A 17,602-nucleotide genomic window follows, 5' to 3' on the forward strand; every position below is an offset into this window, starting at 1 on the left:
GCATTCAGCTCAGATTCAAAAGCAACAGTTATGACCCATGTGCTCCCCTCAAGTCTCTGATTGGTTACTGTCTGGTAACCAATCAGTGGAAACCAAGAGAGCTGAAAAGCAGGAAGTAGTGTTCTGGCTATTATGTTAGACATACAGTCACATACCCATTTTTTTTATTGTTATACTGAACAATTCCTTTAACAGTCAACCAATAAAAGGATTTTTACCAGGGAATGCACAGGTTTTCTTAGGAGAGAGCATGAGGATTCTCATTGCATAGCAGAGAGGTAGGAAGCTAAGGTTGGAGAGTAGGATTTTGTCACCCAATTATATTTGTATTTCAGCTACATTGGATTGCATCCAGCCTTTAATCATTATTTCAATAACATTACAGGTATGGGACCCATTATCTGGAAACTTGTTATCCAGAAAATTAAGTCTCTTAGACTCCATTTTAATCAAATAATTCAAATGATTTCCCTTTTCTCTGTAATAATAAAACAGTACCTTGTACAGGTATGGGATCTGTTATCCGGAAACCCGTTATCCAGAAAGCTCAGAATCATGGAAAGGTAGTCTTCCATAGACTCCATTGTATCCAAATAATACAAGGAATTTCTTTTTTCTCTGTAATAATAAAACAATAGCTTGTACTTGATCCCAACTAAGATATAATTAATCCTTATTGGAAATAAAGCCAGCCTATTGGGTTATGTAATGTTTAGATGATTTTTAGTAAACTTATGAAATCAAAATCCAATTTAGGAAAAAGATTTGTAATCAGGAAAACCCCAGGTCCCGAGCATTCTGCATAACAGGTCCCATACCTGCATATGATTCTAAGATATATTTAATCCTTATTGGATATAAAACATGCCTACTGATTTTATTTAATGTTTAAACGATTTTTTAGTACACTTAAAGTATGGAGATCCAAATTACATAAAGACCCGTTATCTGGAAAACCCCAGGTACCGAGCATTCTGAACAACAGGTGCCATACCTGTATATGATTCTAACTAAGATATAATTAATCCTTATTGGAAGTAAAACAAGCCTACTGATTTTATGTAATGTTTAAATGATTTTTTAGTAGACTTAAAGTATGGAGATATAAATTTCAGAAAGATCTGTAATCTGGAAAACCCCAGGTACCGAGCATTCTGGATAACAAGTCCCATACCTGTATATGATTCTAATTAGAATAGAATTAATCCTTATTGGAGGTAAAACAAGCCTACTGATTTTATTTAATGTTTAAATGATTTTTTAGTAGACTTTAAGTATGGAGATCCAAATTACAGAAAGATCCCTTATCCAGAAAACCTCAGGTCCCGAGTATTCTGGATAATAGAGCCCATACCTGTAACAATAAAGCAGATTGAGGTGATAACATCTGTTTCTTTATTCTTTATTCACTCTGGTGCAACATATTCAGAGATAATTTTGCACAAGGACATTTGTTATTGCTTTTGTTCCAGGACCGTCTGTATTTTGTTATGGAGTATGTGAATGGTGGGGATCTCATGTATCATATCCAGCAGGTCGGCAAGTTTAAGGAACCTCATGCCATGTAAGTGCCCCTAGCTCCTCTTCGTCTGTGTGAGTGGTTGAATGGAAACTAATGGAAACTAATGTATTACTAGCCATGAGTTATGCAGAGAAACCCCCTGACCACAGTCTCTTATTATAATTTGGCCACCCCTGTCCCTGGACCCTCTTAATCCTGATCACCTATGCCTGGTCTTTAAATGCAATGCACCACCATCTTTTCTGGCCTGCTACAACTGGGCCACTTGCATGCCCATTAGGGACCAATAATGGCTCTATATTTATTTAGTTTTTTTCTGTAATTTTTATAAATATTCTATTTTACTTTTTTTATTAAAAGTAAAGTAAAATAAACTGACTGTAAAATGTATTTGGTATGGTATATTTATCACCTCCCAGTAATTGTTTTGCGCAGGTTCTACGCTGCCGAAATTGCAATTGGACTCTTCTTCCTCCACAATAAAGGTATCATCTACAGGTATGCAGAAATGTGCAGAATTCCCATACCATTATACCAATGGCACAATAGACGATACAGATATAACAGCCAATGATAATGAAACTCTATTTTGGATTCAGTTAACGGAGTGCTTCCCTCTCTGCCAGCAATAATAAGTGCAGAAATAGATCAGCACTAGTATAATATGCACCACTTAGGGGCCGATTCACTAAGGGTCGAATATCGAGGGTTAATTAACCCTCGATATTCGACTAGGAATTAAAATCCTTCGACTTCGGATATCGAAGTCCAAGGATTTAGGGCAGATAGTTGGATCGAACGATCGAAGGATAATTCCTAAGATCGAACGATAAAATCCTTCGAATCGAACGATTCGAAGGATTTTAATCCAACGATCGAAGGAATATCCTTCGATCAAAAAAAGTTAGCCAAGCCTATGGGGACCTTCCCCATAGGCTAACATTGACTTCAGTAGCTTTTAGATGGCGAACTAGGGGGTCAAAGTTTTTTTTAAAGAGACAGTACATCGACTATCGAATGGTCGAATAGTCGAACGTTTTTTACTTCGAATCCTTTGATTCGAAGTCGTAGTCGAAGGTCGAAGTAGCCCATTCGATGGTCGAAGTAGCCCAAAAAAAACTTCGAAATTCGAAGTTTTTTAACTTCGAATCCTTCACTCGAAGTTAGTGAATCGGCCCATCGTGTTTATCAAGAAAATGGTAGATGTCTTCTGAATCAATCAATATTATGTTTAACAGTCATAATTATACAGGTATGGGATCCCTTATCCGGAAACCCGATATCCAGAAAGCTCCGAATTACAGAATGGCAGTCTCTCATAGACTCCACTTTATCCAAATAATCTGAATTTTTAAAAATGATTTCCTTTTTCTCTGGAATAATACAGCAGTAGCTTGTATTTGATCCCAACTAAGATATAATTAATCCTTATTGGAAACAAAATCAGCCTATTGGGTTTATTTAATGTTTAAATTAATTTCTAGTAGACTTAAAGCATGAAGACCCAAATTACGGAAAGATCCGTTATCCGGAAAACCCCAGGTCCCGAGCATTCTGGATAACAGGTCCCATACCTGTATATATATTAGTTTATGCAGCATCCATTATATTTTCTAAGCCAACTAAAGAATCACCCATTAACTGAAACCTTGGTCGTGAATTAAATAACTTTTGATTAAAAAAGACTTGTGGGTCTATTAGAAATTAATCGAATATCTTCTTCTTGGCTTGACATGTCCTGCAGAAGAAAAGTTTCTTAAATTAGTTTTTGTTGATCCTAATCTCTCTATAGCATTAACCTGTACATTCTCGTTTTTCAAGCCTTACATTACCTTAAATCATCCATTCTCTAAATTGCTTTGATTGTCCATGTTAGATCCCTTGGTAGGCATTAGTCATTGCTTCTGAAGCCTCTTCTTCCTTCTTTCACGTAACTCATGTTTTATAGAGACTTGAAACTGGATAACGTAATGCTGGATTCAGAAGGGCACATTAAAATCACTGATTTTGGCATGTGCAAGGAGAACATATATAGTGGAGCCACCACGCGCACATTCTGTGGCACACCCGACTACATTGCTCCTGAGGTACACTTTATTCATCTGTTGTGTTTGACTTTTACAGAAAAAGGTATGCTGCATCTGTGTATTTAATTATATATATATTTAAGTTCTAATAATACACTGTTGGAGTTTACAATCTGTTAGGAAGAGGAGACAGACACAAAAAAGGTTGGGAACAAGTTCATAGGTCAAGGGTTTGTTGTTGCAGAGGAAGACTAGCAAAATTCTCTAGAAGTTGTTTTTTTCAGAAGCTTTGAGAAAAGTGTTGGTGTAGGGCTTTCTTGATACAAGACGGCTCTGAAGGATAGGATACAATTTTATACTTAATCCACCACTGGACTGGGAGTCAGGAGCCAGGAGATAGACTCGCAGGGAAATATTTCGATGTGGGTGAGATGATTTGGGTGTCAACAGGATGAGAGATTAGCTAGCCGTATATTGCAGTCTATTCTGGAGAATTTGAGGGCCTGGACCAGTGTTGTAGCAGTACGGGGACAGAGGAAGGGACATATTTTTGCAATTTTTGTTAGACAGAAGCGACATGTTCTGGTGAGAGATGCAACTGGGATGAGAAAGCAAGAGGTGGTAGACTAGATGTAGGTTTATACAGGGTCAGACTGGATCCTAGGGGGCTCACCAGGGCTGCAAAACAAGGGCCCTCCTGGCCTGTCCTGGGGCCCCCACCTACCCTTAAAACTGTTGGCGCCGGCACACTCACGCACATGTGCAAAATACATGTGGCACGCATGTGCAGAGGACGTGCAGCACAAATGGCGCCGGGGCAAAGTTCTTTGTGGGGCAGCCAATGGAGCAGGACTGGCCCGGCGGGGGCCCATAAGGGCCGGGCCCACCGGGTTTTTTTTCGATGTCTCACCGGCCAAGTTTGACACTGGGGTTATATTATTGACTGTAATATTCAATGGAAGAAGGGAGCCAGGATTAGATGGGAATAAAAATAGTTCAGCCTTGGCCATACTAAGTTTCAGGTGGTACAAAGCCATCTAAGATGATATGGCAGTAAGGTATTGCATGATTTTTGCCTGGATAGCAGGACTGAGATCATCTGCATAAAAGTGTTAGGTAAAACTGAAGGACATCATGAGGTCACAGTAACAAGACAAGAGACCAAAGAGGCTTTGGGCCACACCAACACAGAGATTGAAGGTGGAGAAATACTGTTAGACAACCATGATAAATCACTGAAAACCACTGAAAACAAGCATTTGTAAGTTTTTTAAAGGTGCAGAAAGATCAAGGAGTATGAGGGTGGAATATTATCCCTTGTTCTCAGCAGCATGGAAATTGTTGAGGACCTTAGTTAGAGCCATTTCAGCAGAGAGACCTCTGTAGAAACCTGACACAAAAGGTTCAAGAAGTTGGTTGGTATGCTATAAATTCAGAAAAAGGTTGGCGACAATCCTAAGAGCTTGGAGGGGAAGGGCAGGAATGAGATTGGCCTGTAGTCAAGAGAAGTTGAATCAAGTTGTAGAAAGACATCACACACATGGATGGAAATATACCATTTGAGAGGGATGAGTTGCACGATGTGCCTCTACCTTTGATCTTTTTTGATGGTTAGTTTACAATTCATACAGTAAACATATAGGGCATTTTGGGGAGTGACTGTTGTTTCCTACAGTCCGGATTCCTTAAAATGTTTCAGGAATAAGTTAGTTGTAGTTTTCATGGTTATATGGCCGTTAATCTGCCCTGGCTAATATGTGTATAGTTCCACTAACCAACTACAGAGGGATCACTTCTTTGTATGAAGAGCTATGGAAGTAACACTGACTGGAATAATTGATTTGCCATCTATAGAACCCAATGTCCTGGGGTATAAATGTATGAACATTGGGTGTTGCACTCTGATCCATAACATAGCAGTGTCCCGCTCACTACTGGGACAATTAAAACCTGACATCACCATTCCTCAAAATAAGTGCCACATTTAGAACAAGACCTCTGCTTAATGATTGTTCTGTAGAGCCCATCTATTTTGAGGATTTAACCAATAATAAAAATATTAGTGTTTTAGTATTACTTATTTGTTGCCACTAGATGGCAAACTCTTGATTCTTTAGTCTGTTTATCTGGTTTCCTGTACAGGAATGAAAACTGTAGGATCTCTGAAAAGCCAAGAAATATATAAAATATACAGTGATATCCGTTTTTTTTTTTTTATTATTGTGCCTTGTCTATTGTCCAAAAAGAAAATGTTTTGGAAAAAGTTTTGGTACACCATTGGTATTTTAGCAGATAATGTCCTCACTTCACTTATTTGGCCAACTGCAGTGATATATGGGAATCCATGTGTAAGGCCAGACCACAAATACCAGCCCAGTTGGTAGAATATTCAGTAGGCCGACCTATGTTTGGGATCTCTAAGAACAGTATAGTAAGATAAAAGTTAAAAAGGCAGTGGCCAGTTATTTAATTATTACAAACAAAATGATATTCCGTGTTTTTTATATATGGATATAGCAGTAGCACAGTCATTCATCATATGAGCATTCACAATATTTATATTCCATATACATCTTCAGCAACTGTTGATGTATTATTGTCACGGCCGGCACCCAATACCAGAACAAGTGCCAAGTACCCTGGTCTCGGCTTCACCAGTAGTGTGACCACCGTTGGGCTTCGGGAGGAGCCCTCAGCTTACTTGGGTGCCACCTGGACTTAACGAGGGGTACAAGGCGAGATGTTCTGGCTAGCAAAGGGGCACGGCTGTTAGCAGAGTCTTTTTGGGTCGAAGGTCACAGTACAAAGGATTAGGCAGAAACGTAGTCAGGCAGGCTGGGTCGAGGCAGGCGGATAGCAAGGACCGTCAAACAGGCAAAGGGTCAAAACCGGGTGATCAAACAAGGGGTTAACCAGAAGCATTGTCGAAAGCAGGCAAAGGTGAGGATCCAGAAGTAAGAATAGTCAAAATAGCCAGGCAGGGGTCAAAACAGGTTCAGAAGATAACAGATTAGCACAAGGCTCAGGAGCACCAGGAAAATTCAATCCTATCACGGGCAATGACAAACAGTGGGAATGCCCCTTTAATACTTTTAAATTTGGCGCCATTGCGCGCTGACGTCATTACGCCAGCACGCATGCGCCTTTAAATCCGGAAGGGCGCATGCGCGCGCACTAAGGAAGAGCCGGCGCAAGAAGGGGAGAAGCGTGGCGGGCGTCCCTGCCGTCCCCCCACTAGACCACCAGGGTGAGACTTTGTTACATTTATATACAGTGGGTGTAAATGTTTTGGCACATGTACAGACACTGAGTGAATAGGCAGTGCACAAATATACTGGATAATTTATTTTATTTCTGAAGGGCCATCCTATGGAATGTGTATGATTTACAATATATCCTTGCGCTGAAATAAGTATTTTAAATTCTAGCAACCACTCATATTCTAGATGTCTACAGTGAATTGGATCACACTCGCTTTTTACCTGGCATATTACCTATTTGACCTGACCCTCTTTGATTAAGAAATATACTGGGAACTGTGATTTACAACTCAGAGATGAGTAGAATGCAATTTTGCTGTGTTCATGTTTTTATTTTCACATTTTTAATCAATAAAGCTTTTCAGTTTTGTGAGTCTTTGAGTATTAAGTTTTGTGTTGGAAAGGGACTTATGATGTAGGTATATACTTGTGTAAAAAGTGAAAAATAAATAGGTCCAAGAGGAGGGACTGGTACAGAAGAACCTGCTCATGAAGGCCAAGATACATTTTTGAGTTTTATGAGTTTTTGAGTATTGCGTTTGGGGAGTTTTTGAGTTTTTTTTAAATAAAAGAAAAATTCACAAATTAAAAATTTGTGTTGGAAAGAGATTTATGTTGTAGGTATATACTTAAGTAAAAAGTGAAAAATAAATAGGCCCAAAAGGAGGGACTGGTACAGAAGAACCTGCTCATGAAGGCCAAGATAAATTTTTCTGTTTTGTGAGTTTTTGAGTATTGAGTTTGGGGAGTTTTTGAGTTTTTTTTAAATAAAAGAAAAAATCACAAATTAAAAATTTGTGTTGGAAAGAGATTTATGTTGTCGGTATATACTTAAGTAAAAAGTGAAAAATAAATAGGTCCAAGAGGAGAGACTGGTATAGAAGAAACTGATCATGAAGGCCAAGATACATTTTTGAGTTTTATGAGTTTTTGAGTATTGAGTTTGGTGAGTTTTTGAGTTTTTTTAAATAAAATAAGAATTCACAAATTTAAAATTTGTGTTGGAAAGAGATTTATGTTGTAGGTATATACTTAAGTAAAAAGTGAAAAATAAATAGGTCCATAAGGAGGGACTGGTACAGAAGAACCTGCTCATGAAGGCCAAGATACATTTTTGAGTTTTGTGAGTTTTTGAGTATTGAGTTTGGGGAGTTTTTGAGTTTTTTTTAAATAAAAGAAAAAATCACAAATAAAAAATTTGTGTTGGAAAGAGATTTATGTTGTAGGTATATACTTAAGTAAAAAGTGAAAAATAAATAGGTCCAAGAGGAGGGACTGGTGCAGAAGAACCTGCTCATGAAGGCCAAGATAATGGGCTACCACTGAGAAGATACAGGAAGATGAATGATAAGGGAAGGAGGAAGTGAACAATAATTAGGACTTAACTGTTTTACGTTGTCTATGGGCCTGGCTTTGTGGAAACCTTGGGCTTGAGCCAGGCACTCCAAACGATTTTCCTTTCTTTCATTTTGAGGTAACCAGCCTTCTGAGACATTGTGCAGGGAATGCTTTTTTGAATTACTGCTGGAGTGCCAGCCGCAGATTTATTACTATACTCTATGGGCTGTGGAGGTTTTGCACTAGTTCTGCTCCGTCCTAAGCATTGTAAAACATGGGCAGCAGCACACAACCTGTTAATGAGGCTCCAAAGGGCTCCTCTAAAATTCTTCCCTTTCTTTTTCTCATTTTGTAATGCGTTTCATATCTCCTCTGTGGCATGCAGCGCCCCATGAATGCCCAGGTCTCTTTGGCTTTAGCTGCTACACTTCAGTGCTAATCTCTCGAGAGCACCATAAATAAAGCATGCTAATAATAATTTTAGTAGCGCTGACCTTGCAGAAAGAACAAAATGGAAGCACGGGTTCATATCGCTGAACCTTGAGCGAAACATAACACCATAAAATATGGAAATATTGCTGAGCTGTCCTTAGTACTTACATTTTGTTGAGTTAAAGTTTGTATTTTCAGGCAGATTTTAAAAAGTCATCAAAATAAAGTTGTTAGACTATAGCAAGCCTCTTTAACCCCATGGTATGCAGCATTAAATCTCATTTTTCTATACAATTATTATATTTGTAGCCCAGTGTATATTCTGGTATCAAAGCTTGGGAAAAAAATGTAAAGGTATTTTTCTGCCTAAATTTATCCTGTTAACTTCGATGTGTTAACCAGGTCTCTAACAGCATAAAAATGCACTTTTTTTTTTAATTTCATGATATTAGCAGTTGTTATACTTCTAAAGAAGGGGTCTCTGCCATTCTTTCCAGGTAAAGGCCAAACATAATGGCTGATGCCTGCCACATTCAGCAATAGTACAGGTACGAGATCCGTTATTCAGAAACACGTTACCCAGAAAGCTCTGAATTATCGGATGGCTCCCATAGACCCAATTTTATCCAAATAATTCAAATGTTTAAATGATTTCCTTTTTCTCTGTAATAATAAAACAGTATATTGTACTTGATCCCAACTAAGATATAATTAATCCTTATTGGTGCAAAACCAACCTATTGGATTTATTTAATGTTTACATTTTTCGCCGTTTCGTGAATTTTGCAGTAAACGGCACAGATTCGCCCATCACTAGTCATGACTTGAAAGGTGGTTATTGCCAAGATTATACAGTAGCTCGGCTTTCGGCTGGACCTGAACAGACATTTATCACCCAAACAGCCCTAAGGAAAACTAAACTCTTCTGATCAAAACCAAACAGGTGGTAACCTTAGTCAGTAACGTTTGGAAACGGATCCGCACACACTCGAGATTATGCAGTCGGGGAGAAAACCCCTTTTTTTATTATGCCACCAAAAAATCAACGTTTCGGGGGGGATGAAGAGTGGGTGATGAATGAACACCCCCCCCCCCGAAATGTTGTCCCCTCCCGAAATGTTGCCCCCGCAAAATGTTGTCCCCCCCAAATGTTGATTTTTTTGGTGGCATAATAAAAAAAAGGGGTTTTCTCCCAGACTGCATAATATTGAGTGTGTGCGGATCCATTTCCAAACGTTTGTTGTTGCTAAGGGACCCGGCCGGGCCAACGGAGGACCAGCACCACCATTGCAGTATTGGTGAATTACAGGTGTGCGGTGAAAAAATTACATTGTAACCCTAGTCAGTAAACACTTCCTGAATCATTAAATGAAGCTTTTGTTGTTTTGTGTATTTTCCTGTAACATTAATCATAGTGGCAGTGTAACAGAAAAATATCATAAAATCTATAGGACATTTAATTTCCACAAAAATTTTCAGTAAGCGGCAAGTATCTCTCAAAGTGACTATGGTTGAATGACATTCAGCAGCTAAAAAAGCACAGAATGTTGACTATTGGGTATATACCCCCCCATTCATGTATATTCAGCTGCATTCAGTCAAGGTTGAGAAATTATATTTTGACTCTATCTGGCATTAGCTTATGTCAATTTACTCTCCCGCATGTCACTGTGCTGTTATAATGGCTATGGTTGTGAAAAACTTTTTATAATTTATAAAATAAAATATTTAAATATTTTTTTTAAAAAAAGGGAAATTGACATTCTTATATGGAGTATACTGTATATGTAGCCTATAATGCTGCATGATGCTTATGGATTGACCAAAATCTATGGTTCCATAATGATCACCTCCATAGCGCTTTTCCCTATATTATTATTGTAATTGTTTTATTATTATTTTTATTACAAGTTCTTCAGCAGGGAGCCATTCATTATAACTGACAGTCAGTATAACAGGCAGCTGTGTACATATTCGGAGGTTCCCTCTCTAGCGCTTCTTAAGGCCCCCATACACGGGCCGATAAATGCTGCCGACAGAACGAATCGGCAGTTTATTTGCCCGTGTGTGAGGCCATCCAACGGGCACCACCGATCGATATCTGTCCGAAAGTCGGGCAGATGTCAATCGGGCAGGGTAATTTGTTCGTTGATGCGGTCCGACTGCCTGTATTGCCTCCATTCTGATCTGATTGTTGGGCGCTAGGGCCCACGATCGGATCAGCCTGATATCACCCACCTCAATGTGGACATATCGGGGAGAGATCCGCTCGTTTGACAACATCAATGTCACCAAATGAGCAGATCTCCATGTGTATGGCTACCTTTAACCTTATTTAGCCTCTAGAAGGTCAGTGCTTGCGTTTAAGCTTACATACCAATATTATGTTATTGGTCTGGCTGTGTCATCCATTCTTGTGAGAATGTTAAATGTTCATTATAATATCCTTTCTTCCAGTTCCACACCCTGTACTGGGTTATAAGGCACCGTAAACCCTCGCGCACGCACAACAGGAGGCCATTTGGCTTCAAAATATAACGAGGAGCACTTTAATAATAGATAAAGGAAGAAGTCAGCCACTGTGAGCCCGGCTAAAGGAGATAAAGTTACACTGCTGGACCTGCAGTTATTTTTTCTTTGCACATCCTATATTATTTAGGTTTATTTGGCAGAGGAAGCATTTTCAGTGGTTACATTAGGCAGGGTAGAAGCTGCAAATTCTATAACGGAAGCCCGAGAAGCTTCTGCTGACCATGTATTGCACAGTACCCCGTGGTCCATGACCTATATTGCCCTGTATTCTGACACAGTCTCTGAACTACTCCAGCCGAGCAGAGCATCATAAGCGCACATACTGCAGCAGCCTCGTGTCGTTGACCCTTTACTTGTATAAAAGAATTTGCTGCAGGTAGAGCCCCGAGCAGAACAAGAATGTTGTGATTTCCCAGTCCACTTTAGTGCACTTTACAGTAACTGCCTTAGGACCTTAGTTCTACTTTCTACAGGGAAATAGAATCTTTGGGTAAAGAAAACGTAATCTCATGTTTTAGTGCCTTGTAGAGTATTTAGCACTTCTACTTGTTTCCAGCCTGCAGAGCTGTAATAACTACAGGTATGGGATCCGTTATATGGAAACCCGGTTTCCAGGAGGCTTCGGAAATACAGAAATGCCGTCTCCCATAGACTCCATTTTATCCGAGTAATCCAGATTTTTAAAAATGATTTCCTTTTTCTCTGTAATAATAAAACAGTAGCTTGTACTTGATCCAAACTAAGATATAATTAATCCTTATTGGAAGCAAAACAGTTAGATCCAATATATTTTATAGGAGGGCTTCCTTTCCTAGCAGATGAATTAGAGCTCACTCAAATAACTGATTCCAGTACAAACAAATTATAACAAAATAACTGCCTTTTGCACAAATCCTGCATGTAGAGAGACATGATGTCTGGTGATTTTAATTGAGTGAGCTCTAATACTCCCCTATAAGATATATTGGATCTAACTGTCTAAAAATACTAAAAGTTAACCTTTAAGTTAACTTTTAGTATGATGCAGAGAGTGATATTCGGAGACCATTTGCAATTGGTTTTCATTTTTTATTATTTGCTAGGGTCAAGATTCCCCTAGCAACCACGCATTGATTTGAATAAGAGACTGGAATATGAATAGGAGAGGCCTGAATAGAAAGATGAGTAATAACAAGTAGCAAAAACGATAAATGTGTAGCCTTACAGATCATTTGTTTTTAGATGGGGTCAGTGACCCCCATTTGAAAGCTGGAAAGAATGAGAAGAAGTAGGCAAATAGTTCAAAAACTATTAAAAAAAAAGAAACAATAAAGACCAGTTGAAAAGTTGCTTAGAATTATCCATTCTATAACAAATGAAAAGTTAACTCAAAGGTGAACCACGTGAATCACGTGATGCCCCTGAGGAAGTATCGTAGGATATGAAACGCGTTGGGCCTTTGTATTAATGAAATAAAAGTTTGTTATAGATTTAATCCCCTTTCCAATCACTTATTTAACCTTCGCACGGCACCGGAGGCGAGCTGACTGACTGTGGGACGAGAAACAGCAGAGTTTGCGGACGCGCAGCGGGTGAGCAAGGCTGCCTGAACTCAGGGAACGGTGTCTAAACAGCGCCTGGGAAACACGTCGGCATCGAGCGATCTCTTTGCGAGTCTTCCAACGCTCTCTTCTGACGGCAGTCTGGTAAGTCCTTAGGACCCGCAGGGTCTAAGTCGGATCTCTAACGATTCTTCACCATCTGTAGCGTCTCTTTTCCTTCAGAAACATCGCACGCTACAACATCGTATATACCCTGCTTAAAAAGAATACTCTACACGCTCTTGTTTGAGGATCACGATTGTGAGTAGTTCTAACATCAAAGTTATTTCTAGGAAGAGCCGAACGTACTACTCTATGTGTAGTTTCTTTTCATTTTAGGTGCCTGTGTTTAAGGAGTTATAAGGTTAATTAGCGCACCTCTCTTGCTGACTAATATAAGATAACAGGTCCCTTGGGAAATGTTAGACTCACAGGGCAATTCACCTTCATTAGCAAAACTGTAATAACTGGAAAAAAACACCGAAATATGTTCAAACTTTAATAACTTGCCAAATTTTGTAAAATGAACATGGTAATTAGGGGGTACGGCCACAGAATGGGCATGGTCAAAAAATTGGCAACTTTTTTTCCAAAATGTGGAAGGTATGGTAATATCTAGTTACGCCACTGCACAGCAGTACTCGATTCCGAACAGAAGGAAGCAGCGATGCTACGTGCAGCTATACAGAAGTGCACGGGGTGCATGTCAACTGAAGTACCTTGAATAGGGTTGCAATGGGGTTGTCACATTGTGGGGGGCAGAGTCATGAAATTCCAGGGCTGGTGCTGGGCCATAAAAGGATGAAACGGATCAGATTTGGTGAGTAGGCAGGATTTGGGGGCATAGATGGGGACTGCAGAGAGGGGATCTGGGGTGGATCAGAGGCAGGGTGGAATAGCTAAGGATTACAAAACTACTGGCAATTTGATGAATGTGATTTTTCCGTAACTGACTGCGGACAACAGTAAATAAATGACCCCTTTTGTCTCAGCAACATGTCCATTATTACTAAGATCACTAACCATTTTGCACGTCGCATTTAAAAACATAATAAACCCCTATAAGATTTTACAGCTGATCAATAAATGTAAGTGTTGCCTTATGCCGGACCGTCCCCAGCACGTTAGAAATAGGTCGTATTGAATTCAGCTTTAAGACGTTTATAGGTACAAGCAAATCCCATAAATGGTTATTTTTAGCTACAAAGAAGTGGATTTTGCTCAGCGCCGTCAGCATGTTAACACTTCAACCCTTCCAGTCTCAGCAACATTATGCGAGGGACTGCACACAGTGCATTATATCAGACCCTGGCAGATTATATAAAAGTAACATTTATTTATGGCCGGTATCAGCATTTTCCATACCCTGAGTCGTGCAATCAGATTTCAGTCTCTCAACACAAAGGGGGCCACTGGGGATAAAATGCGTCAATGTTCTGCATGTGATTTATACTGGAAATCCAATATGCCCTAGGTGCAAGGATTTTCCCTTTTCTTTTCCCTTTTCTTTCAGTGTCTAGCTCGTTTTATTGCTCACAGAGAATGGCTTTAATAACCCAGCCTTTGCTGCAAGAATATTGCCCTTGGAAAAAGCTCTTTACTCATTTTCTGATCTCGGTAAAACAGGAAAGAAGCCACAGGGGAGATTCATTAGATCAGAATATGTAAAACAAAAGCTCTAGCCCACTTCTGGTTATGTCCTCTTTCCTTTCTGGCTTGTACTTGTCATGTTCCATCTGAATAAATAGTGCACAGTACTTGGCAAGAGAAATTATTTTATGCTGTAGTACCCCCACATGGGCAGCAGGGGGCAGCAATAGAAATCACTATTGCGAAAATGTACAGAGTTTATATATAAATATTTATCCAATGCACAATATGATACTTTTCATCACCTTTTGTATCGTCTCTATTTGTATAGATTATTGTGTGTGCAATATTGTATGGTAATGTAAGGCGCTGGACAAAGTATACATTATTCATAATTCAAAGGGAAACATATTTTATTTAGCTGTATAGCCTAAGGCCGATTCAGTTTATTTATTTATAAATATTCTACCGTGGCGTTTGGCATAATTTGCTTATTATAATGAGTGTAAGCTGCCAAACTGTGTATAGTCAGAAAAACGGAACACTATAAAAGACACACTGAGTGTTAATACAAAGGCTTATCTTTTTATCTTTTGCAGTATCAATGCTATTAACCTTATTAACCAATTTGATGTAATTAATACCATTCCCCTAGACACTGCATTTATTCTTTGATGCATAATATAATATTCTTGTGTAAGGCAGTGGGTAGTTCTTTCTCTGTTACAAGCAAATAGAAAAGGGAGGCTGTGGGTAGAGTTTTCTCCATAGAAAAAAACACATCTTCAGTTACATAGAGAGGGGGGGGGGTATAATTAACAAGCATTTATAAAGGTCAAATGTACTTATTAGAAGGATTTATACTTCAAGATTAGGAGTGAGATGGGGGTAATCACCAAGGTACAATGTTGCAGTGAATGCATACTGCAGAGCCATTTATTTCTAAATTACACTATTTAAACTGCAAATAATTCAGTGTAAATTGTTTTTTAAAGCTGTAATATTGGTGGGTATGCAGTCATCTCAGGTTATTTTGCCAGTGCTTTCAGAAAGAGACAGCACTTCATGATGGAACTGCTTGAAGATAAGCTATTATTTCTCCTATTCAATGTAATTGAAGGAGTCACAGTGGGACTTGGATTTTCATTATTAAGTGCTATCCTCATATCTACCAGGGAGCTGTAATTTTGTTATTGTTCCATTGTTCTGCTGAAGGGCTGCTAGGGGAAAGGAAGGGGAGTGATATCACTCTAACTTATAGTGTAGCCATAAAGAGAGACTGAAGTCACATGGCTGAGGGCACCTGGGAAACTAACAACATGTCTAGCCCCTAATTTCAAAATTAAATATAAAAAGATCTGGTTGCTCTTTCGAAAAACAGATTTTAGTGCAGGATTCTGCTGGAGGAGTATTAATAATTGACACATTTTCCAGGAACAGAATCCGTTTACACTTAACATTACTGCAAGTGCAATAAAATACCAGTTTGGGTTCAAGAAGCCCTAGCACATAAGCGGGTGGGTGATTTGTGTACCTGATTTTTCTACTTTTCGTAGACCCATTGTATTTCCATTGCAGTCTTTTAATGGCATCAAGGTTGGAGGGTTGTTGAAGACATGGCCAAATTGCAGCCACATTACTTTGGCTACAGGTTGGCATCTCTGGGAATGCTGGCAACTCTAATTCTGCAACATCTTGAAAGTCAAAAGTTACTTTTCCCCATAATTTGACCCGTTTCGTTTTGCCAAAAATTTGACGCCCATTAAATTCTATGGGCGTCAGAAAAATTTTGATGCCCGTCTTTTTTTTGACGCACGACGACACACAAGTCAATGGGCGTATTTTTTGTGGTGAAAGAAGGCACCCATCCCTACCCACTTAGTATATTTAACATAAATTCATAGAAACATGGGGTATAGTGATGGATAGTGGATGGATAGTGTTGGGCGAATCTGACCCGTTTCACTTTGCCAAAAATTTGCAAATGGCAAAAATTCACTAAATGCATTGAAGTCAATGGGCGTTTTTTTTTTTTTTGTGCAACAATTTTTCAAATCTTGCAAATGTCTATGGACATTTTTTTCTCGGTGAAACACAACAAACTATTTCGCTCATCCCTAATTGGGTAATATTTGTGAATTAGTTTCATCGGGGAAGCACAATAACAATATTATATAAAAATGTAACTGTGAAGGCCAGGGAGCAACAATGTGTTCAGCTTATTCATCCACATAATATCATCTATTTATGGGAGGCAAACTGGGGCTTTAAGAATGAGATATTTAAATATACACAGTCCATAATAGTAGGGAATAAACTGGCAATCTTCAGAACTGTTGAATCTGATTTATTTGTTGAATTTCTAGAAGTTTTTGAATTCTAATTAGAGTTTCCTAAATAATACATGCTGGCTTTTGAAGGAGGCAGGATGGTGACATAATGGGGATGAGGATTTGGTGGAATGGGACTGGGCCTTGCAGTTGAGGGGGAGTTGGTTATGGTAGAGATGGGTATTGTGGTTGAATTGGGTGATAACAGGGCAGGTTGGAATGATGGTGAATGAATAATTTACTGGCAGGTCCATTAATGACAATTTTGCAGTCCCAGCCTTGGCCTAAGCTGGTGATTTCCTGGGGTTGTCAGTGATATATTGCCCGTGGGGTAACCCTAATTCAGTTAACTGGAACATTTGCCAAACACATTCTATGGAGTACAGAGAAAATGGATTGGTTTTGTGGGTGTACCACTTTTTCGAATTCCGTGTTTGAAAGCCATTACCTTCAATCAGTCAACAGGGAATGTTGAAATTGTTCAGATATATAGGGTATTCAGACTGTTATAATTACATTAACTTGTTATACACCATTACATTAAAGTGACGGTGATGAATGGCTCTTGTCTTGGTGTCCCTTTATGTCCCTAACCCAACTTCATATCACACAGACATACCTAAAGAAACCCTGCCGCTCTGCCTTTCACCAAACCTACTACCTGAAATACCATTTCCAACTGGCCGGCCTGAGCCATTAATTCTTCATTTGGTACATTATTCTTATTGTTAGCCTTCCGATTCAGGGCTGCTGTACAGAACCACGGGGGAGCGAAAGCAAGAACATAGCTGCTCTTAAAAAATAAATGAATCAGATGCCTCTAATTTAATTGAAAAAGGATTGGCCTCAATCCTGGCCTCATAGCACTTTTTCTATTACTTGGATACAGTCTATTCACTAAACCCAAGGGGTATATATATATATATACAGTATATATATATATATATATATATATATATATATATATATATATATATATATTTCCTGTGAA

The 17,602-nt window shown here is 38.9% G+C and overlaps 1 protein-coding gene across 2 annotated transcripts in view; it reads left to right on the forward strand.

Annotated features, from left to right (window-relative positions):
- The window catches only part of LOC108696776 (protein kinase C gamma type), a 157,921-nt gene that overhangs the window by 127,124 nt on the left and 13,195 nt on the right, over window positions 1-17,602 (forward strand). For both annotated transcript variants that reach the window (XM_018226413.2, XM_018226412.2), the window contains 3 exons: window positions 1,473-1,564; window positions 1,958-2,020; window positions 3,471-3,609. In XM_018226413.2, coding sequence (XP_018081902.1) covers window positions 1,473-1,564; window positions 1,958-2,020; window positions 3,471-3,609 — 294 coding nt within the window. The remainder of the gene's footprint in view (window positions 1-1,472; window positions 1,565-1,957; window positions 2,021-3,470; window positions 3,610-17,602) is intronic.

Source organism: Xenopus laevis, chromosome 7L (genome assembly GCF_017654675.1).
Source record: "Xenopus laevis strain J_2021 chromosome 7L, Xenopus_laevis_v10.1, whole genome shotgun sequence".
Taxonomy (NCBI): domain Eukaryota; kingdom Metazoa; phylum Chordata; class Amphibia; order Anura; family Pipidae; genus Xenopus; species Xenopus laevis.